The sequence below is a fragment of the Meleagris gallopavo genome, chromosome 2 (genome assembly GCF_905368555.1).
Source record: "Meleagris gallopavo chromosome 2, MGAL_WU_HG_1.1, whole genome shotgun sequence".
NCBI classification, from domain to species: Eukaryota; Metazoa; Chordata; class Aves; order Galliformes; family Phasianidae; genus Meleagris; species Meleagris gallopavo.
The window spans coordinates 47003663-47022677 of NC_139405.1; the positions used below are offsets into that span (position 1 = coordinate 47003663).

Below are 19015 nucleotides of genomic sequence, written 5' to 3' on the forward strand. Positions count from 1 at the left end.
CTGTACAAATCTTTCTCTTCTAATGAGGCTACACGTGGGGCTTTTTAAGCTTCTTAACTCGTCTTTTCTGTTGCATTAAAGAGTTGCTCAAATTACAGCAAAATGTTGCAGAATGTATTAAAATTTCCACACAAGTTGGCAGCTTTGGTTTCTGGGCAAAAATACATGTAATTCACAGTAATTTGTCTTTTGCGAGACTTTTCTTTGAAAAATGGGGAACATACTTTGCCTTCTGCATCGGACTAGTCAATCAGTAGAACTATTTTCAAAATCAGTGGAAGAAATGTGGTTGTACCTATATACAGTGTCCTTTAGAGACATCTCAAATAATGAATTTCAACCATGAGCTGTAATGACACTTGTGCAAGGTTTGTGTCCTTATACACTGAGTGGTCTGAGACTGTTCTTATTTGCACCAGTTTGAGGCAGTTGCACCACATAGAGACAACTGTACAAATTGGACTGCAAGCAGGTTTCTGAATCTGGAGAGTGGTGGTCCATTCTGGGTTCTACTGTTGACTTGCTCTGTGAACCTAGTCATGTCACCTAATTCTCTTTTGTCACTGTTCCCTTTGTGGATAGAGTATAAGTGGGATATCCTTGCAAAAGGTCTGATCAAGCTTTTGAAAACTGAAGAGTTTTTTCCCTGCTGTGTACTGTGCTTTGTCCATTCTATGTACATTAAAAACTAAGGGAAGGTGGTGGGTTTGCCTGAACATCCATCACAGAACGTGCCTCATTGACTTTCTTGCATCTTTGGTCTGCAGAAAGGTGATATCATTGATATTATCAGCAAACCCCCCATGGGCACTTGGATGGGCCTATTGAACAACAAAGTTGGCACTTTCAAATTTATCTATGTGGATGTGTTAAATGAAGAGGAAGAGAAGCCGAAGCGGCCCACCAGGAGACGCCGAAAAAGCAGACCACCCCAACCCAAATCAGTTGAGGATCTCTTGGATCGCATCAACTTAAAGGTCTGCATTTTCTCTCTGTTTACCCTTCAGTTTTGCTCGTGGGATGAGGGCCACGTTTTTGGATTTGTTACTTTTGAAGTTGTTCATCAGATTGATAATGTGAACGTGAGCCTACTTAACAGTCAGGTCTTAGCTACAAAATGAAAATAGCTAAGGCCAAGCAGAAACTCCCATCAGTCTTGATGAAGTGCTGCTGGCTTGTAAGATCGTTGTTGGGCAGGTTGTATGTGCCCAGAGAGCACTCTGTAGTTGTAAGTCCATATGTAGTATGGCTAAAAGCTAACACTCTTCAAAAGCAGAGCCGTAGTTACGCTATTTAAGAGCAGGTTATTTTCCATGATCTTATTCGGGGGGCTGGAAATAAATGAATATGGCTTAGGTTAATATGTTGTAGTGTGCTTGTACAGAGCTGTGCTATCTTGTGCATCTGAGTAGTGTGCTGCCCAGGCCAGGTAATGCAATACATTCCAAATACAAAAACATGTATAGCATTCTAGTCTGACACAGCTACTTTCCTGAACTTTGAGCAATTTTTATACAAGCTGTAATCGTATAATTTTGCTGTTATATTTTCCATTTGTGAAATTACTGAATTTTTATTATTATTATTATTTTTGCTGATTGTGAAAATCTCCCCTAATACTTCTATTGCCAATATAAGTTGAATGTTGCCTAGTAGCTCATTTTTCTGTTCTACCTTTTTCATCTTATACAGGAGCACATGCCCACTTTTCTGTTCAATGGTTATGAAGATCTGGATACCTTTAAGCTTTTAGAAGAAGAGGATTTGGATGAACTGAACATCCGAGATCCTGAGCACAGAGCTGTTCTCCTCACAGCTGTGGAACATCTACAGGAATATGATAGTACGTGGGATGTTGGATGTTGGAGCTCTACCAGCTTAGAAACCCTTACAGCAGAGAACTGGTTCCCAGATTTTGACATTTTTATCCTAATCTAGTCATTTTCAGGGTCTTCCTGGGTAACAACATTTAGATTTTTGAGGAATGACTTAAGACTTGTATTTGTTCTGCCAGAATTCTTTGTTTATGTAAGCCTTGCATACCCAGATTATTCAAATGATGTCAAATTACATCACCTATATGTTAGAATACTGATGTTCAAGAATAAATCTTGACATAACTTACTGTAAATAGGAAGCTGAGGGAAGGCAAACAGTGAAGAAGAGACTTCTTGCTAGAGAGAAGAGATTAAGGTTATCAAGGCTGGGAAAAACATCAAAGCCTAGAATTCTGCAGAGAAGGATAATGTGATTTAATCTTTGTCTTGTTTTGTCTGCACATGTATATAATTCTTGTCCTGTCTGATTTACAAGATTACACAGGTAGCCGTAAATTGCACATGCAACAATGCAGCGATTTTCAAATGGAGAAAAGATTGGTCAGGTGCAAAGAGTGAAGGGCAGAGGCCCAACTGCTTAATATGCAGTAGTGCAACTCTCCTGTAGTGCAGATGGTCTCAGGCAAGTTGTAAAGGTAATAGAAAGCAGAGTAAGCCCTGACAGTTAAACTGAGTAGGATCATTCCTGCACAGAAGGAAGCAGGTTACTGTCTATGTTGTAGCCAAGAGCCATGGTAGAGTAGAACCATTTATTTGAAAAGCAAGTCTTGCTTGAGACAGAAATGCAAGTGCATTCAGTACCTAGTTGAAGCAAGCTATGATATACTGAATTTCCCCTCCATCCCTAAATACTGGCAGAAGTGTAGTATCCCAGAAGTCAGAATCAGTGAAATGAATTCTGGAAGTACTGTCTCCACTGCTTCTGTGCAAAATCCTCTGTTTTAGCTGAAACTGCCATAGTAACAATTTAAACAGTTGCTTATTAAGTGGGAAATACTTAATTCTGTTATAATGGAGAGTGAGTGCTTTGTGGCCCAAATTGTTGCTGACATGTAGTTTGTTTATTTGACAGAGAGGCATCCAGACTTTCTATGCCTTTTGCCACACACTAGTAAAACAGCAACTGCAGAATTGGATTTTTGTCATGAGAATCAAAGTAGCTTTTTGCCACCTAATGAGTTTCTTTTTAACATTTTCAGATTTGTTTAAAATGGTCACTTCTCAGAAGTAATCATTTTTTTAGGGACCTTCAATTTTGTTTTGAAAACCTGAACTATTTGATGTGGTGGCTGGAAAGTATGAATTCCAACTCCAAGTCAGGATGATGAGCAGAAAGAGTGGAAGCCTGACTGCTGGAACCTGGGAGGAGCAGAAGCACTTCTTTCTACTCCATAATTACCTTTCATTTGCTTAGAATAGAAATCAAAATAGTAATTTTTTTTTTTGGGGGGGGGGGGGGGCGACGGGGTGGGGCAGAGAATGTAACGTAAACAGAATCCTTGCATCATAAAGTTTGTATCTTCAAATCCAGATTTAGTCCCTTTACAAAACATGGTTTCCAACTGAATACAGTGGATGAATTCCCAGAATCCAGTCTATACAGCCTACGCTGGATCACATTTGAGTGCTGCCTTCCTGACCAAGGGAAGAAGGAATTTTTACAACCAGTCTCTCCTTTGTCCCTTCCCTATTCCTTAGGGGGGCATTATGTAACTTTACCAGACTTATTCCTGATCTTTCCTCTTGGTTCCTTCAAAAAAATAGGTCAGGGTTAGGATTTTTTATTTTTTTTTTTTAACTTTATTTCATTCTCCATCATACTTTTTGCTTTTGTTTTGTGGAAACTTTGAAACATAGAGTGCATGGCAGTTGAGGCGCATTAAAAAGAGCATGGCCAGTGGGTTGTGGGAAGCTATCTGCCCCATTTACTCTGCCCCGATGAGGCCACATCTGGAGTACTGGGCTTAGTTCAGTTCTGGGCTCCTCAATCCGATAAAGACAGGGAACTTCTAGAGAGAGTCCAGTGGAGAGCCACAAAGATGATAAGGGGCCTAAAGCATCTCCCTTATGAGGAAGAGCTTAGAGCTCTGAGTCTGTTCAGCTTAGACAGAAGAAGACTGAGAGGGGATCTTATCAATATTTATTAAATATCTAAAGAGTGGGAATCAAACGTAGAGGGCCATGCTCTTTTCAGCACTGCCCAGAGACAGAACAAAGACCAAAGGGCACAAACTGGAACATAGGAAGTTCCATAGGAACATAAAGAAAAACTTATTTGAGAGTGACAGAGCACAGGAACAGGCTGCTCAGTGAGATTTTGGAGTCTCCTTCTCTGGAGGTATTCTAAATCTACCTGGATACTTTTCTATGCAACATACTGTAGGAAACTTGCTTTAGCAGATTGGACTAGGTGATCTCCAGAGGTCTCTTCCAATCCCTACAATTCTATGTTCGTTTTAAATGGATTTTGGTGGTTTTAAGTTGTAGGACTTGTACTCGGAGCAGCTGAGGGGCACACACAGCTCTTATTGCTTTCATTCATTGTGTGGTGCATTGCCCTTTGAAACTTAAGTAGAGGCTGTGCTGTTCGAGATGAATGCCTGAGACAATGTTTATCCCTTTGTGATGGTTGTTGCTAATGCTCACTTTTTTGTTACAATCTGATCTACTATAGTTGTTCTAACAGTGAAAATAATATTAGAAACAGAAGGTTGAGAAGTTCAGCTGAAGTCTCTGTTTGCCTCTATTTTCACCACGTTCTCATTTCCTCTAGGTAACAGCGACCAGTCAGGATCTCAGGAGAAACTTCTCATTGAAGGTCAAGGCCTAGCTGGATGCTCTCCTCGGGATTCTGGCTGCTATGAAAGCAGTGAAAACCTGGAGAATGGTATTAACAACAGCAACAAGCCTTACAATCCTCATAGGCTGTTTTCAGTAGATAAATTCTTATGCTTTGTGCTCCTGTTCCTAGCTTATGACTTCACGCTTGAGTTTCTTCCTTACTCTGCCTGCCTCTTTCCCTCTTCGTTGGGGTCATTGGTTTTCATTTTTATCGTTTCTAATGTATTTATTTGTACTGATAGATAACAAATCACATTTCACAAATCATTTTCTATTTTTTTATGATCTTAAAACAAGAGATACTGTCTCTGCCATTTCTGACTTCTTCACTCTTTATCGGAGTCCCGTGCAGCCATGCCTCATGAGGCTTGCTCTGCTTAGCCTTGCTAAGGGACCACTGGCAGTGGAAAAGTCTTTGAGCTACACTATCCTTAGGAGAATTTCTTCTAAAACTATACAAAAGCAGTTCATAAGAAACGTGCTGTGGTTTAGGCTGCTTATTATTATGATTTTTATTATCTACTCAGGTTACACATTGCATTCTCGTCTGATAAGAGACCAGCTGCACAAATTTAGGACTATTTAGTGTATGAATGAGTGGTTAGCAAGTTAAATAATTGAAAAGTTGGTGAGAAAAAGAACAGCAATAAAGAAAGAACTTCTTATGCTGTCAATTTAAATTACCTTATCTTTCATCCTTGGAAGGTGATGCACTGGAAACATTTGATAATAGAGATTCTTTTCTATGATTATTGTGTTATTTGAGGAGTGGCACAATTAATAGAAATATTTGACTAAGGATGAAATATTAAAAGGGATGAAATTAGAAAGTTTAACAAGGGTCACACTTGTGTTTGGCATTATCACTTTAAGCTTTTGAGCACTGGTTTGGCCTCAGACGTCCTGGTTTCATCACTAACATGAACAATAAATATAAAAAAGAAACCAAGAACAAAATAAACAGAGACACTGTGTGCTCCCTTCAGTAGTCATTTCTTACATTTAAAATAAGAACTAAAGATCTTTCATTTACCTTAGGCATTTTCTGTCAGTCTGCCACTCAGAGGTAATTGTTTATTGAAGAAGATTGCAATTTGCTTTGAAGCTGTGTGCTTGAAATTAGCAATGTACTAAATTCCTGAAAGCAGAGGGAATTTTTTTTTAACATGAATTCTAATGCAGTAGGCATACTGAAATGTAATCATAGCTACATATATGGCATGTGTGACAATTTTCTTTCCTTTTTATCTCTAGATGCCATCATAATGGTAGCTACAGCACTGACATTAAATTGCTGCTTGTACATTTTCCTTATTTTAATATAATAAAATCTTTAGAAAGCAATTGTTATTGCCTTTCTGCTTAGATACTTACTCTTACATTTAACCTATAATTTCTATCTGAGTTTTGCAGAGTGTGAAATGCTGCTAATGGCTTTTATATTGCTTTTCATCTATGGCTTTCTGTATTGTTTTGCTCAAAAATGTATTTAGCAATTGTTTTGAAAAACATGATGAAAGGAATGTTCAGTATGGGATTCATTCAGATATTTTGTCAGGGATGGTTAATCTGGCATGTGCTCCCACCTTCTTTGCAAAGCTCATAAATGCTTACACGCATGTTGTTTTCAAAATAAGTTGGATGCTCGTCTATTAAAACAAGGATAATAATTTGTCTAGGATAAACATTGTAATGTGTAGATTGGCAATAATGAAGTGCTTTTCATAAAGAGGAAGATGAAATGCATTGTGAGAAGAAATTGATCTTCACATTTCCTGGAGAATTATTTTACATAATGTTTTAGTGAGTAGCGCCCTGCTCTGGGCTGATGTTGTACCTTTTGGCATCAGTTCAGTCATTCATCTCACTTAGTGTATGGATTAAAAATGGTTTGCCATATACTGGTTTGCTGGCAGTGGTACAGGTATAATTCAGCTAGTTACTTCTCTGGACCTCGTTGCTGAAATACTTAGGGCAGTATTGTGATTTTATTCCAATTTGCAGAGAACATAGTTTTTGTGACCTATTCAGTTCTAGACAGGAAGAAAATAAGAGCAGAAGGCAACTATGTAGGATCCTATCATCAGTCTATTTAGATCAGTTTTCAGTTCAAAAAGAGGCATAGAGAGAGCTCTACTTTAGATTGTGCTACGGTGCAGTTATTGGGCTTCTCATATATACAAGTGTTCTGTCCAAGACACATTTGGAAATCTTATCAGAAATCTACTTCTTTCAGGAATCAGCCAAAAGCAGGTATCAAGGAGGACAGTGTAAGCTATATCTGAGGCTTCCTAGGGCACTTTTGGAGAATTAATCATTTAGGAATTTAAAGACTCCCTGAATTTTGTACAGTTCACTGGGTTCTATTTTCCTTAATCTGTTTTTTATGAAAATCCCTTGTCTTCTTAGAGCCTCCATACCTAACAGTGTCTGTGTATAGACCTCATGCTCCTCAAGTCATCTATTTTCTAGTCTAAATCCTGTTAATTATTCATTATATATCATATCTCTGGTCATGCATGCTCTTTGAACCTTTTTCTGTTGCGGTGCATAGTTTTGTAAGGAGGGGAAGGGTTTAAAGACAATAGCAATTTCATATGCAGGGAGCTGAAGAGGCAGACAAACCATGACTTTATCAGGTAGGATTTATTCAGGAACTGAAGCCAGATTACTGTAGTGCCAACTGGGCATCCACAGTACTTAAGTGTTCAGTGTTAATTAATCAGAAAAGGAAGCAACAGAAAAGGTGGCCTAATACAATGTGCTTTTCTACTAGTTTGTATTAATTAAAAAAGCACTGAGCTAGAATTGTTTCTGGCACCATCATCTTCATTGTGTCAGTAGAGCTGTTTGAAATGTAAACAGAAATATAGGGCAAAAAGAAGCTAATAAAATCTGGGCTCTATACAGGCCATTGAAGGTATGCTGTGTCTGGTTTTGTGTACTTAATTCCTTGAGGGTGATCTTCTGCACTGAAAATGTACTGAAGAAAACACTGAAAAATTGTTTTTGTAGTTCCAATATCTCTGGAAATACTCTGAAAGATTATTTCCTTTCTTCTGAGGCAGATGATGATGACAGAGAATTGAAAGGTTTGTTCTCTGTACTCTTAACAGTATGAGCTATTAGTGAGGTGCTTTATCTAACAAAAACTGCAGCATAGTGCTACATAAAAGGGTGAAGTATACTTGTAACTTGATCTGAACCTGAAAACTGTACAAACTTTTCATTAATTTGGGGTAAGGATCACAGTTATTATTTTAGTTTTCACTCAGGTTCCTATGCCCTTCTGCACGTATTTAAGTCAGAGATGCTCCTGTGGCTGACAACACTGTGAATGGCATTAGACTGACAATATCAGGGAATCATAAGAATGAATCACTAGCAAAAATGCTGACATTAAAAATGTGTTTAAAACTTCAATAGCTATACACTTTAACTGTTGTAGTTTGGGGTTTTGTTTGTTTTATGAGATATGAAGGGAATGTTACATTTGACATTTGTAAATATACATTCCCACCTTATGAAAACAACTAAATATAACCAAAAGTCTGTTTGATTACCTTCCTTTCTTAATTTCTTAGGAGCATGATGAAATTACACCTGCCAGTCAGGAGGGAGGAAGGAATAGCTAGAAAAAGAGCTGTCGCAGTGTTCCTACTGCTGTTGCTCATGAGTTAAATCTACATAAGCAGAATTACATTCTGAACTCCTGCTCTGTGATTCTATGAATTGCTGCAAAAGTTAGGCTTGTAATAGAAAATACGAGTAATGGAGGAAACACTCCTTTCCATACTCACTATATATTGACATTTGTATCTGGGGCACTAATGTTATAAAGTAATGTTTCTTAAATATGTCTTTTTAATGTGGTTGTAATTTACTCTCAGAAGGCAGAGAGGCTTCTCTAAGTTACCTGCACACAAGGTAGTAATAGAGGAACCAACTCAATGTGTAATATGTCTTTATTAGCATTTGGGGAAATGATGATATTTAGCTTCAGTTGAACTATGGTCTGTACAGCTTCTGAGAGAGGAGTTCTTGTAAGCTTGTATTCACCACTGTCGACACACACTGATTTTACACAGAATAACTCTGCTGGCATACCAGCAAATGTGGCCAACTCCCTTTTGAGAGGGAATATTTCCTTATTTTTCTTTAGTAAAGGGAGTTGATGTTACTTCTAGTTTTTCTGAATGCTTTGGTTTTAAAGTCCTTGAGCAGAGAACAGAAAGCAAGCTTTTTCCCTTTTTAGGTTAACCAGGTGTTTTCTTTTTCTAAAAGGAGATTTGGAGATAGGATATTCTTAAGTAAGACTTAGGTATGTTAGCATCCGTATTCAAAGAAAGTAATGTATGTTATTCAGAAACAAAGCATTAAGCTTCTTTTGAGATGAAGTTTTGGAGGCAAACTGCATGAAAGGAAAGCATATGTTGCTCAAAAGTACACAAGATTAATTTAATTTGAATTAAGCTAGCAAAAGTTCTCAGATCTAAAGAAGTAAATGACCCATTAATTGCCATAATGGGATTTTGATAGCATTTAGACCAAGCTTCCACCACACACATTCTGGAAAAAGAAGTTCCAAGCTTTAGCTATCTGTCATTATTTTAGAAAGTTTACTGTAGGTGAGGAAAAGTGTCCTTGTCTCTAGAAGAAAATAATTATTCAGGATGTGCTGTCATTCTGAGGGGCTGTCTGCTTTGAGACAAGCTTACTTCTTGTGAAAGATATGTATTTATGTGGCATTGGAGAAATGACCTTGTATTTCATACTCATGAATACAGTAATGAGATCTGAATTTTTCTATCAAGCAGGTTTGATAGAATCACTGTTTAAAAGTGATGGTGCATATCTCATAAAAAATATGAAGTAAAACTTAGAAAGGACATGTGGTTTGTATTGGTTCAAGTCATTTCATCTTCAATGATATAATAACACATCATGCTTCTGAGACCTTCCATTCTGAGAAGGCATGTGACATGAGAACAACGCTAAGATTTGTCACTCTAGAAACTTTCTTTTGTGACCGTTCTCTGTTTCATAGTATAATATTTTTTCCATAAAACTTTTGTGCCTAAAAGCAGCTTCACAAAGGGATTGGTGCAACACCAGTATTCCCAACACCTTATTGCTTTCTGATTTGCCACTGAAAATAGTTTGTTGTTTACTTAAAAGATGAAATAACACTGCTGGCAAGCTGTGTAATTAAAACAAATAAATGTGATTTTTTTTTTTTTAAAGCATTCCTGAGCAATCTAGTAAACTTAATTGGGCAATAAACATAATTATCACCATCCTAAATGAATTAGAAAAGTGGAGAAGAAGGTTAGATTGATGGAGTTATTTTTGCATGGGGTCAATCTTGTTAATTTATCAACTATAGGATGTCAGGTCTAGCTACAGGATAATTTTTCATTAAAAGAATGGAAGGGATAGTAATTATTTAAAATGTTTTCCTTACTTGATAGTAATTATCAGTTCTTCGTTAGTAAAGCTAAAGCTCAGAAATCCATATGCTTAAAATGGTTCTGAGTTCTCATACGTTCAGAGTTAACAAAAGCCAGTGAATCATTGTGTTTCAGAGTTGTTTAGAATTGATCCACTATTAGTACACAGTAGATTTTTTAAATGATGGATTGCGATCTATTTGCTTCTAGGTAAGACTCGAAGAACTTGTCTTCTTCCCTCAAAATCATCAAGTGAGCATAGCTTTAAAGACTTCAGCAGACACCAGCTATCAAATTATCCTACACTCCCACTGACCAAGTCAATAGAAACTCTACGTCAAGGAGAAAAAGAAGGTCGGTTGAGCTGTGTGCATCGTGCTCTGAAGAGCTCTGTGAAACCCCCAGCTGTTATGGGTCTGAAGAAGAACCGTAGAAGTTTACCGGTTGCTGTCTGTCGGAGCTATGAAACTCTGGATGGCCCCCAGAGTGTGGATGTATGGCCAAGATCTCAATCCCTGGATGATCTCCAGGGAGATTCCAATAGTAATCTACAAGACAGTAGCAAGAAAGATTATTTTGCTCAGGATTCACTGGATACAGCAAAAAAGGCAACTGGATCTGCCCTGCCACCTCAGTCGTGTGGGGGCAGTTGTATGGTCGATAACTTGATGCCTAAGCAGGGTAAAGCAGCTGCTCGTTCTCAGAAGTGTAGAGGTAAGGAGTTGGAGTGCTCTGTAATGGAGAGTGCAGTTGGGAAACCTTTTCCGCTCCCCGTGAAACACTGTGAAGCTCAGGCTGCCTTGGTGACACATTCTGCAACAAGGACACCTCTGGAAATACAGAGTATGGGCTTTCATGACCTTGCACGGGCTGACTATGCTCCGGTCCTCAAGGGAGGTCTAGAAGCTGAGCAAAAAGGCACAAATGAGACAAGAATGCAACCAAAAAATCCCTCTCAGCCACCACCTGTTCCTGCCAAAAAATGCCGAGAACGCCTTACTAATGGATTATATCATCCTCCCATGACCGCCAGTGGGAACAACTTAAGTCAAGAAGCACCATGTTTGCCAGTAAAAAAGACCAGTGCATCCACTCCCACTGATTTTCATGGAGTGCCTGTCCATAGGACATCTGAACAGGAGCCCAGCACCCCTCCTAGCTCACTGCCACCCTGGCTGTTGGAGCAACCAGAGACTAAAAGTGTTCAGCAGCACATGGTAAAGCTAGGGCCTGCTTCAGCAAGGAAGGTCTCTTGTAGCAGAGGAATGGATCTGGAAATGGTAATAGAAAACAAGTTGCAGTCTGAAGGTATTGATCTTACTGAAGAACCATACTCAGACAAGGTAAGTGGAGCACATTGCCTCAGTGTTTTCTACCAGTGTTGTAAGGGCTAATCTTTCATTTATCGTATCTGTCATAGTTTTGTGAATAACCAGCCTGCATAAACTATAAATCATTAAGACACAAGATATTCTATAACTATGCCTAACTTTACTATCAGGCCTTATGTCTAAAGTAACCATTTAGATGTGTTGCAGAGAGACTGAGATATCCCAGGCACACTTTGAGCCTTCAGCTTTTCGGGCCACCAGTACCATGGTGGCACTGAGCGTGAAAACGTCTCTTTTGTTGCTACTGTAGGGAAGTGGAGCAAGTGGAGCCAAAGAAGAAAGTCATGTAGATGTTACGTTTTCAAGAAAGTATGAGTTGATAGCATAGTGATGAGGACATACTTCTGGGAAGGAGGGAGTTCTAACTCCCAGTCCTTCGAGGATCGCTTTTTCAGTTTTCTTGGAAGAGTCACTGGCCAAAAGTGCATGAGCAGTGTTAGAAGGGAGAACAGAACACAGCAATATTCCCATATCCCAGGAGAAGTATCGTTGTCAGTAAATAAGGCTCATTCATTTCTTGTTTTTCTGGACCATCCTCTCATGTACCCTACAAAAGCAGAATTGAGCCAGCAGCAGACTCGGATTAATTTTATGCTTCTAACCCCTTCCAAAAACTCAGCCAAATTTTGACATGTCACATATCACATGCCACATATCACATGCCACAAGGGAGAATATTACTAAGCTTGTAAAAGCCTGTAGCTTTTGGTGCCTAGGAAACATGACAATTCAAAATAAAGTTGCTGATTGATTCACAAATCTTTTGTCGTTAGGTGGTGCCCCTGAGTAGGTCATCTTGGAGCTGCCAGGGAGAGTTCTGCACTACAACTGGACAGGTGGTCTAACTGCTGTGGTATAGTGCATAGGAAGAAGTATTAGTTTGCCTGTATCTAACCCGGGTAGGGAATGTATATATAGTAACAGCTTGTTTATAAATCAAACAACATACTGTTAACACAAACTGAGGAAAGTGTCTTCATGTGAAGAATAAATTAATTAGGAGATGTGAATAGAGCAAATGAGAATTTAAGAGATGTTCAATGTAAACTTTGCTGTCACTAGTCTGTCTCCGGAAGTTCTTGCCCTGTCGCTGCTGTTGGAGATTAGGCATCTCTGTCATGCAGCCACTAAAAGAATCAGGAAACGTCTAGTCAAAGGATCACATCAGTTAACTGGTTGAACCAAACCTCAGAAAATTATCCAGATACCATAATGAAAATGAGTTAGACCCTTAGTAGCTTGAAATCTAAAAACATGGCCTTTGGGAGCATCCCAAAGTTAAGTGTAACAGGAATTTTGCTGTAGATTTCAGAGAGGAACTGATCTTAAAGCTCATGAAAGATGTATACTGCTATTTTTACACCATTGCACTGATATCATTTATGGCTAAATAACATTTTATGAATCTGAATCTGAAGAAATAATCCTTTTTTCTCCCATCCCATGCTTCTTCGTTTGCATTGATTACTCTGTACTGATGCACTTCTTTCACCTGTCTTCTTGGCTGGCTGGGAACATTCAGCATGGTCGCTGTGGCATTCCTGAGGCTTTGGTACAGAGGTACTCTGAGGACTTAGACCAGCCTGAAAAGGATGTTGCTGCAAACATGGACCAAATCCGGGTAAAGCAGCTGAGGAAGCAGCATCGCATGGCAGTGAGTATATATCCTTAAACCCAAGCTTCTTAATTATGAGCAGACTTCTAAAAAGCACTGACTACTGGTAAAGGGAGCTATCTCTTGAGTCTTAGTGCTACTCAGCAAGAGCAACATTTACAGGGGTACTATAGGGACAGTAGATCCTGCCCTTAAGGAGAATAACTAGCAATTGAAAACAGAGTGGATGACCCCCTCTTTTGTTTTTTGACTCCTTGGAGATTCTAAGGAGATTGCCAGTAGACATAATGCTTGCTAAGAATGGCATACATTGAACAGTTCAGTGTTGATATCTAAAAGGTTTTGTACTCCTTTTTCATTTCTCAAAATACACTATTCTCCACTCTTCTTCTTAGAAAAATCAGAAGAGGGCAACTGTCAAAAGCTTTCATGTCTGTTCATAAAAGAGCTTGGTCTGTCTGGGGAGGTAATAAAGTTAGTATCCTTTTGCCTTGGATCAGCTTGGAATGGATCAACCTTGGAAGACTGACTCCTCACTGGGTGTTTTTGAGTGGTTTCAGATGAATTCAGAATGGTACATGACAGTTGTCCAAGTGACTCACTGCTGCCCCCTGCATCTGCCCAAACTGCTACCACTGCTCCTGCCCAACCTTTCTGCCCACAGACCACTCATACTTACAGGTGGCATGCATGAGAGAGAAAAACTGATACATCTGCTGTTGAATTCTGCCAGCTTGAAAGAAAAACAGAAGACTTGCAGTAAAACAAGCAGTATGTTTAACGTGAAGGTGTTGTTTTCTTTTTTTTCTTCTTTTCTGTCCAGATTCCAAGTGGAGGGCTCACTGAAATTTGCCGAAAACCTGTATCACCAGGACTTATCACCTCTGTATCTGACTGGCTGATTTCCATTGGCCTACCCATGTATTCCAGCCCACTCACAGAAGCAGGGTTCAACACACTGAGCAAAGTGCCTTCTCTGTCACAAACTTGCCTTCAGGAAGCTGGCATCACAGAGGAAAGGCACATAAGCAAGCTCCTGGCAGCAGCAAGACTCTTCAAACCTCTCGATCCAGACGCAATTTAACATGCTCCATAGCATGACATTGCCTAGTCAAGAACCCACTGCTTCTTCCTGCAATTTTGTCCTAATTACTTTACATAACTAAAGGGATCAAGGAAGTGGCTCCCAGTGACAGGCAGAATGCTTCTTCAGAGGATATGAAATGTTTCAATTGCTGTCTTTGGCAACCGAAGGAGAAGAGAAGCAACCACCAGGTAACACAGATGTGGTACTTCCCTCCCCCCTCGCTCCCTTGTAAAGTATTCCTGTTTCATAAAGTGCATAGGGCTGGCCTGAGATCAGACAGCTTCAGGGAATTAAGGGACCTTACCTGCTTTTCCACAAGTTTGTGAAAGTGTTACTAATAGGCACTGTGTTTGTGGAGAAGTGCTTAGGCTGGGGGCTTTCCGTACATCTAGATACCTGGAGTCAGTCCTACAGACCATGTACAAATCAAGGTGCAAGTCCCAGTAGAAGCTATTTGGCAAATGCCTTTTTTTTTTTTTTTTTAGTGGTCTAGAGCTAAATGCATACCCCTCTTTCATGGTCATCTTTGCTGTTGCTTGATATAGGTCCCAGTACGCCTCAAAGCCTTTAGCTAGGCCAAAGTCAATGGACTGAAGTTAATTTACAGTATGGTCCATCTCTGTCACTCCAATGCAGTTAACCCTAGGAGCAAGCTTCTTTTAATTTGTACAGAACTGAGGTCATTTTTATAACTGCTTTTTAGCAATCTGCTTTTTATTTGCCTTAAAACAAGCTTTTAAGCAGTTACCTAATGTTCACTTACCTATACTCATGCTTCCCAAGCCTCGTTTCAACCTGTCACTCATAAGCTGCACTTAGGGTGATATTCAGCTTAAGTAGCTTCTATAAATTGCCTCGTCATGACATCTTACGTGTTGTATAGATGCTTTTACAAATGCAGGGCTACGCTAGGTTTCGATTGTGAGGCTGACTTCCTGTCCACTACAGTCTGCATTTACTGTTGTTACTAAACAGTTCCAAAATATACTGCCTTGTATAGATGTAACTGCTTTTCATTTTAATCATATTCTGTGTACTGTGTTATATTGTCAATCATTACGCTGCAGCTTTGACTTGGTATCCTGACCGTATCGATTCCAAACAGCGGGTTTCTGCAAATTAAAAATCACTTGTGGGGGATAAAAAATGTACTAAAAAGCAAATTATGTCCCAAAGAAATCTTGAGATTCTGTAATTCCATTGCCTGGACAAAAAAAAATAATCCTATAGAGTCTTATGAATTACACTGTGATTTTAGAACAGTTGGTATCTTTCATGTCTGAATGTTAATGTTACCTCTCACTGGGAGAGAGCAGTGTGCTGGCATTTATGGTGAGCCATTTTTTCACTATATTTTTCTGCCTAAATCCTTGTGAAACATATTCACATATGTGGCTAACAACAGATTTTATTTTTATATATGGGGACACATTTATATACCAAATACAGATTATCATGAATAACCTATTACTATTTTTTTTTAATTTGGGCTCTCTGTACGGTTTATCCTTTAGCTTCCTTGTAGTGCACGTGCTCCATGGAAGGCAGAGCAAGCTTTACTCTGGCAGGCAAAGTGAAGTACAGAAACATGGGCGCAGGTTGGGAAGTGAGACTGCTTCCAGTATCAGTTCTGACATCAGTTTACTATAGTTTTCTATGTATAGAACCAGATGAGTCACTTCACAGTCTGGTGCTTCAGTTATCTCATGCCAGTATTGAGCTAATAACACTAATTTTCCTGATCAAATGCTATCAGATTGATGAGTGGAGAGCTTTGCTTACTACATCAGTCCTTATTATGTATGATACTTACATGGCTGTGTTTTAAGTCAGATGAACTACATGTTTTACTGCAGATGACAATTAATTTGGCTCCTGTGTTAGGCTCATTTCCTAGTTTCAGAGTTGTTGAGTGCTTATAGCATCAGCTTTGAATTCAGTCTGCATCCAGAAGCACGCCATCATGTGAAGGCAGCTAACTCACTGCTGTCACTTGGAATTGTTCTCAAACACAATTCTTCCAAGTCTTTTTCTAATAATGTTCTCCTAGTGCATAAATCAGTTGTTCTAATGTGACAGCACCAGGAAACACATAGCATAGATGCTTTTCACCACTGGTGAAAATTTAAAGAAAATGTGGAAAAAGTACGTTGCCTTTTTAATAATAATGATTTGTCATTTCCTCTCTGAAGTTTACATGTTAACTATCAGCAAGCAGGAGATGAAAGTACTGAGACTTCCTGGGAGTACTGGCAGGGACCAATATTGGGTGAAAGCAAGTACACAACAGCCTTCCTTGGAGCAAAGGAGAAGTCCAAGCTGGCTGTGTGCAGTAAGAAGGGAAACATTTCTTCTTACAGGAAAGGCAAGTCACGTAATAAAGCTCTCCCATATTAATTACTCCCACTCAGTTAATAACAGGAGAAATACAGGAATAAGCCAAACCCATGTGCCAAACACTCTCTGTAACTCCATGACACAGCCCAGGGAAACCAAATCCTACCCATCCAGCACTAGAGTGAGCAGTCTGAGATTTGTGAGTTCTAAAAGCTGCTTTGTTTTTCTTTTTAAGACTGCTCTCTGTGGCCCCACTTGAATTATAATTTTAGTTTCTATTTTAATCTAAAAAAGCCTTAAGCTTTTCAGTGTTCGAGCTTCCCTGCTGTGGATTCAGTGACCTGTGGCATTCCCCACGCAGGTGAGGCAGCGTGGTAAAGAGCCATAACCTCTTACATTTCCTTGCAGCCCTTCAGTACAGTAAGCAAAAGTTCACTCTTTGACTCTCGGGAAGCACAAAAGAAACCTGCTGCTGGAATCCTAACGTGCTCTGCTCAGGCTAATGACGTTACGCATCTGTCCATTGTACCATTGTAACTCAGATAGCTATTTAATGGTAAGAAGCAGCAAGCCCAAAATATTACAGAATGCTCTCATAAATGTAAGCTTCCCTCAGTAACTCTTTGTTAATACCCAGATCGTCTCTGTGCTCTTTTTTAAGAGCCTGGCTTTGAGTGCAGACTGGGAGCATGATCAGAAATGTTATAATAACTGCATTATTCTAACAGGTCATCATCTCTAAGAGCAGCAATAGGTCGATTCACCAAGTCACAGCTGTGCAATTGTACTGTATTATTTTTAGAATAAATAATACTTTTGGTCCAAGATACTTTTATCTTTAATTGACACCCTTTGGGGAATCAAAACTGTCAAACAAGTTATGTAACAACTAACAAAGTTGCACTTTCTGTATATGAAATCAATATTTAAATAACTTATTTTTCTCCATTTGCTGTTCTTATATGATGTAAAGTAGCTGTAATATACCAGTACTCAATATGTCCTGCAGTTTGCTTCAACCCAAGAAAGCTGTGTATTGTAAAGAAAAAAAAAAAAAGAAAAACAAAATATGAATGTGTAAAGATTATTGTGCTGTTTCATTTAGCAAAACAAATGGTTGACAAAAGGGTTTTCCTGTGTATCAAAACTTGTCTATAATTATATGTCATACTGTTCATAGATAAAAAAAATAAATAAATTTCTTTGGTCTCTCTTTTTATTTTGTGGTTCTTAATGTAGCTAAAAGATCTTCTACTTGCTGGTGTGGGAGCAGTGTGGCTGTTTCATTTCTTACCCCAGACCCATAGCTCCTCACAGTGTAAGCATTCTCAGTACGTATCTACAGCTAAGAAAAAGTCTATGTTCGGTGCTGCGAGCTGCCTTTGCTGTGTTCATGGCTTGACGAGGTTTGGGTCTTTGTCTCCTGTATACCTTTAATGTCTGGCTGCTAGGCTTAGGAAGGTCTGGGTGAGAGATCTCTGCAGTCTCCCATTGGGAGCTTTCCCAATTTACAATGAAATAATTAAAGATTGGTGGAGAGAGATAAAGCATGCAGGAGCACAAATCTCTCAGGGGTTGTATTACATTTTCAAGCTCTTGCTTGAAAGTGGGGATTTCCAGCCTGGTTTTCAAATGCATCTCCACAGCATTGGGCTGGCACTTCGCACTGGATGAGGGCAGCTCTGACACCTGCAGGTCAGTCATGTCTGCAGTCTGTAATAAGATGCCAGTGTCCAGGTGTCAGAGCAAAGAAGCCTTAGGATGTGTCTTCCTTCTTGCTTGGTGTGGTTGCGTTTGTTGCTGTGGTTAAACTTGGTGGATAATTAATGGGTACAATTAGTAATTAGTGCTCTCAAGTCCCCTTGGCGACACCAGTGGCCACTCCTGTGTACCGTACCTGGAAATTCATTCTTTATGGATCTTTGCCCAAAGTGACCGGGTAGGCTGTGCCTGCTTGAGTCGATGCTAACCAGAGGCTTAGCTTTGGGAAGGGCTCGAGGAGAAAACGAACAGAAAACCCATCCCTCGGGCTGGGTCCAGACAGCCGAATCTCCCATTCCCTTCAAGCAGCGCTCCCATCAGAACTGTTCAATGCTGCAAGTGGTTTGTGAGAACGAGGCAGCAAGCAGTAAGGATGACTTTTTTCCCCCCCCTCTGATTATCTTCCAGTTCAGCCGAGGACCAGGCTGCTGCTGTGCTCGTGCAGCAGAGGGCACTGCTTTGCTGGCTGGGGGAGAGCATTCAGACAGCCTCTGTGGACCGCAGCTGGCTCCAACGCAGGCCGTTTCCAGGAGTCTCTCAAGTAACAAAATAGAAATAAAAACAAAACAAACACTGAAAGACATGAAAAGCCAGAGCGCTTGCCATTTCTGCAGCTGGAAGGAGTGTTGCTTCCCTTCCAAGACTTCTTTGGTCCAGGATTGCTTTGGGAGCAGCTGGAACACAAAGCCCCTATC

The 19015-nt window shown here is 39.6% G+C and overlaps 1 protein-coding gene across 4 annotated transcripts in view; it reads left to right on the forward strand.

The window, feature by feature from the left end:
- Nucleotides 1-17772, forward strand: part of SASH1 (SAM and SH3 domain containing 1) — a 516773-nt gene extending 499001 nt beyond the window's left edge. For all 4 annotated transcript variants that reach the window (XM_085216996.1, XM_085216997.1, XM_085216998.1 and 1 more), the window contains 6 exons: nt 768-977; nt 1693-1843; nt 4612-4725; nt 10340-11472; nt 13043-13174; nt 13959-17772. In XM_085216996.1, coding sequence (XP_085073122.1) covers nt 768-977; nt 1693-1843; nt 4612-4725; nt 10340-11472; nt 13043-13174; nt 13959-14219 — 2001 coding nt within the window. In that variant the 3' untranslated portion in view covers nt 14220-17772. The remainder of the gene's footprint in view (nt 1-767; nt 978-1692; nt 1844-4611; nt 4726-10339; nt 11473-13042; nt 13175-13958) is intronic.
- Nucleotides 17773-19015: the final 1243 nt, after the last annotated feature.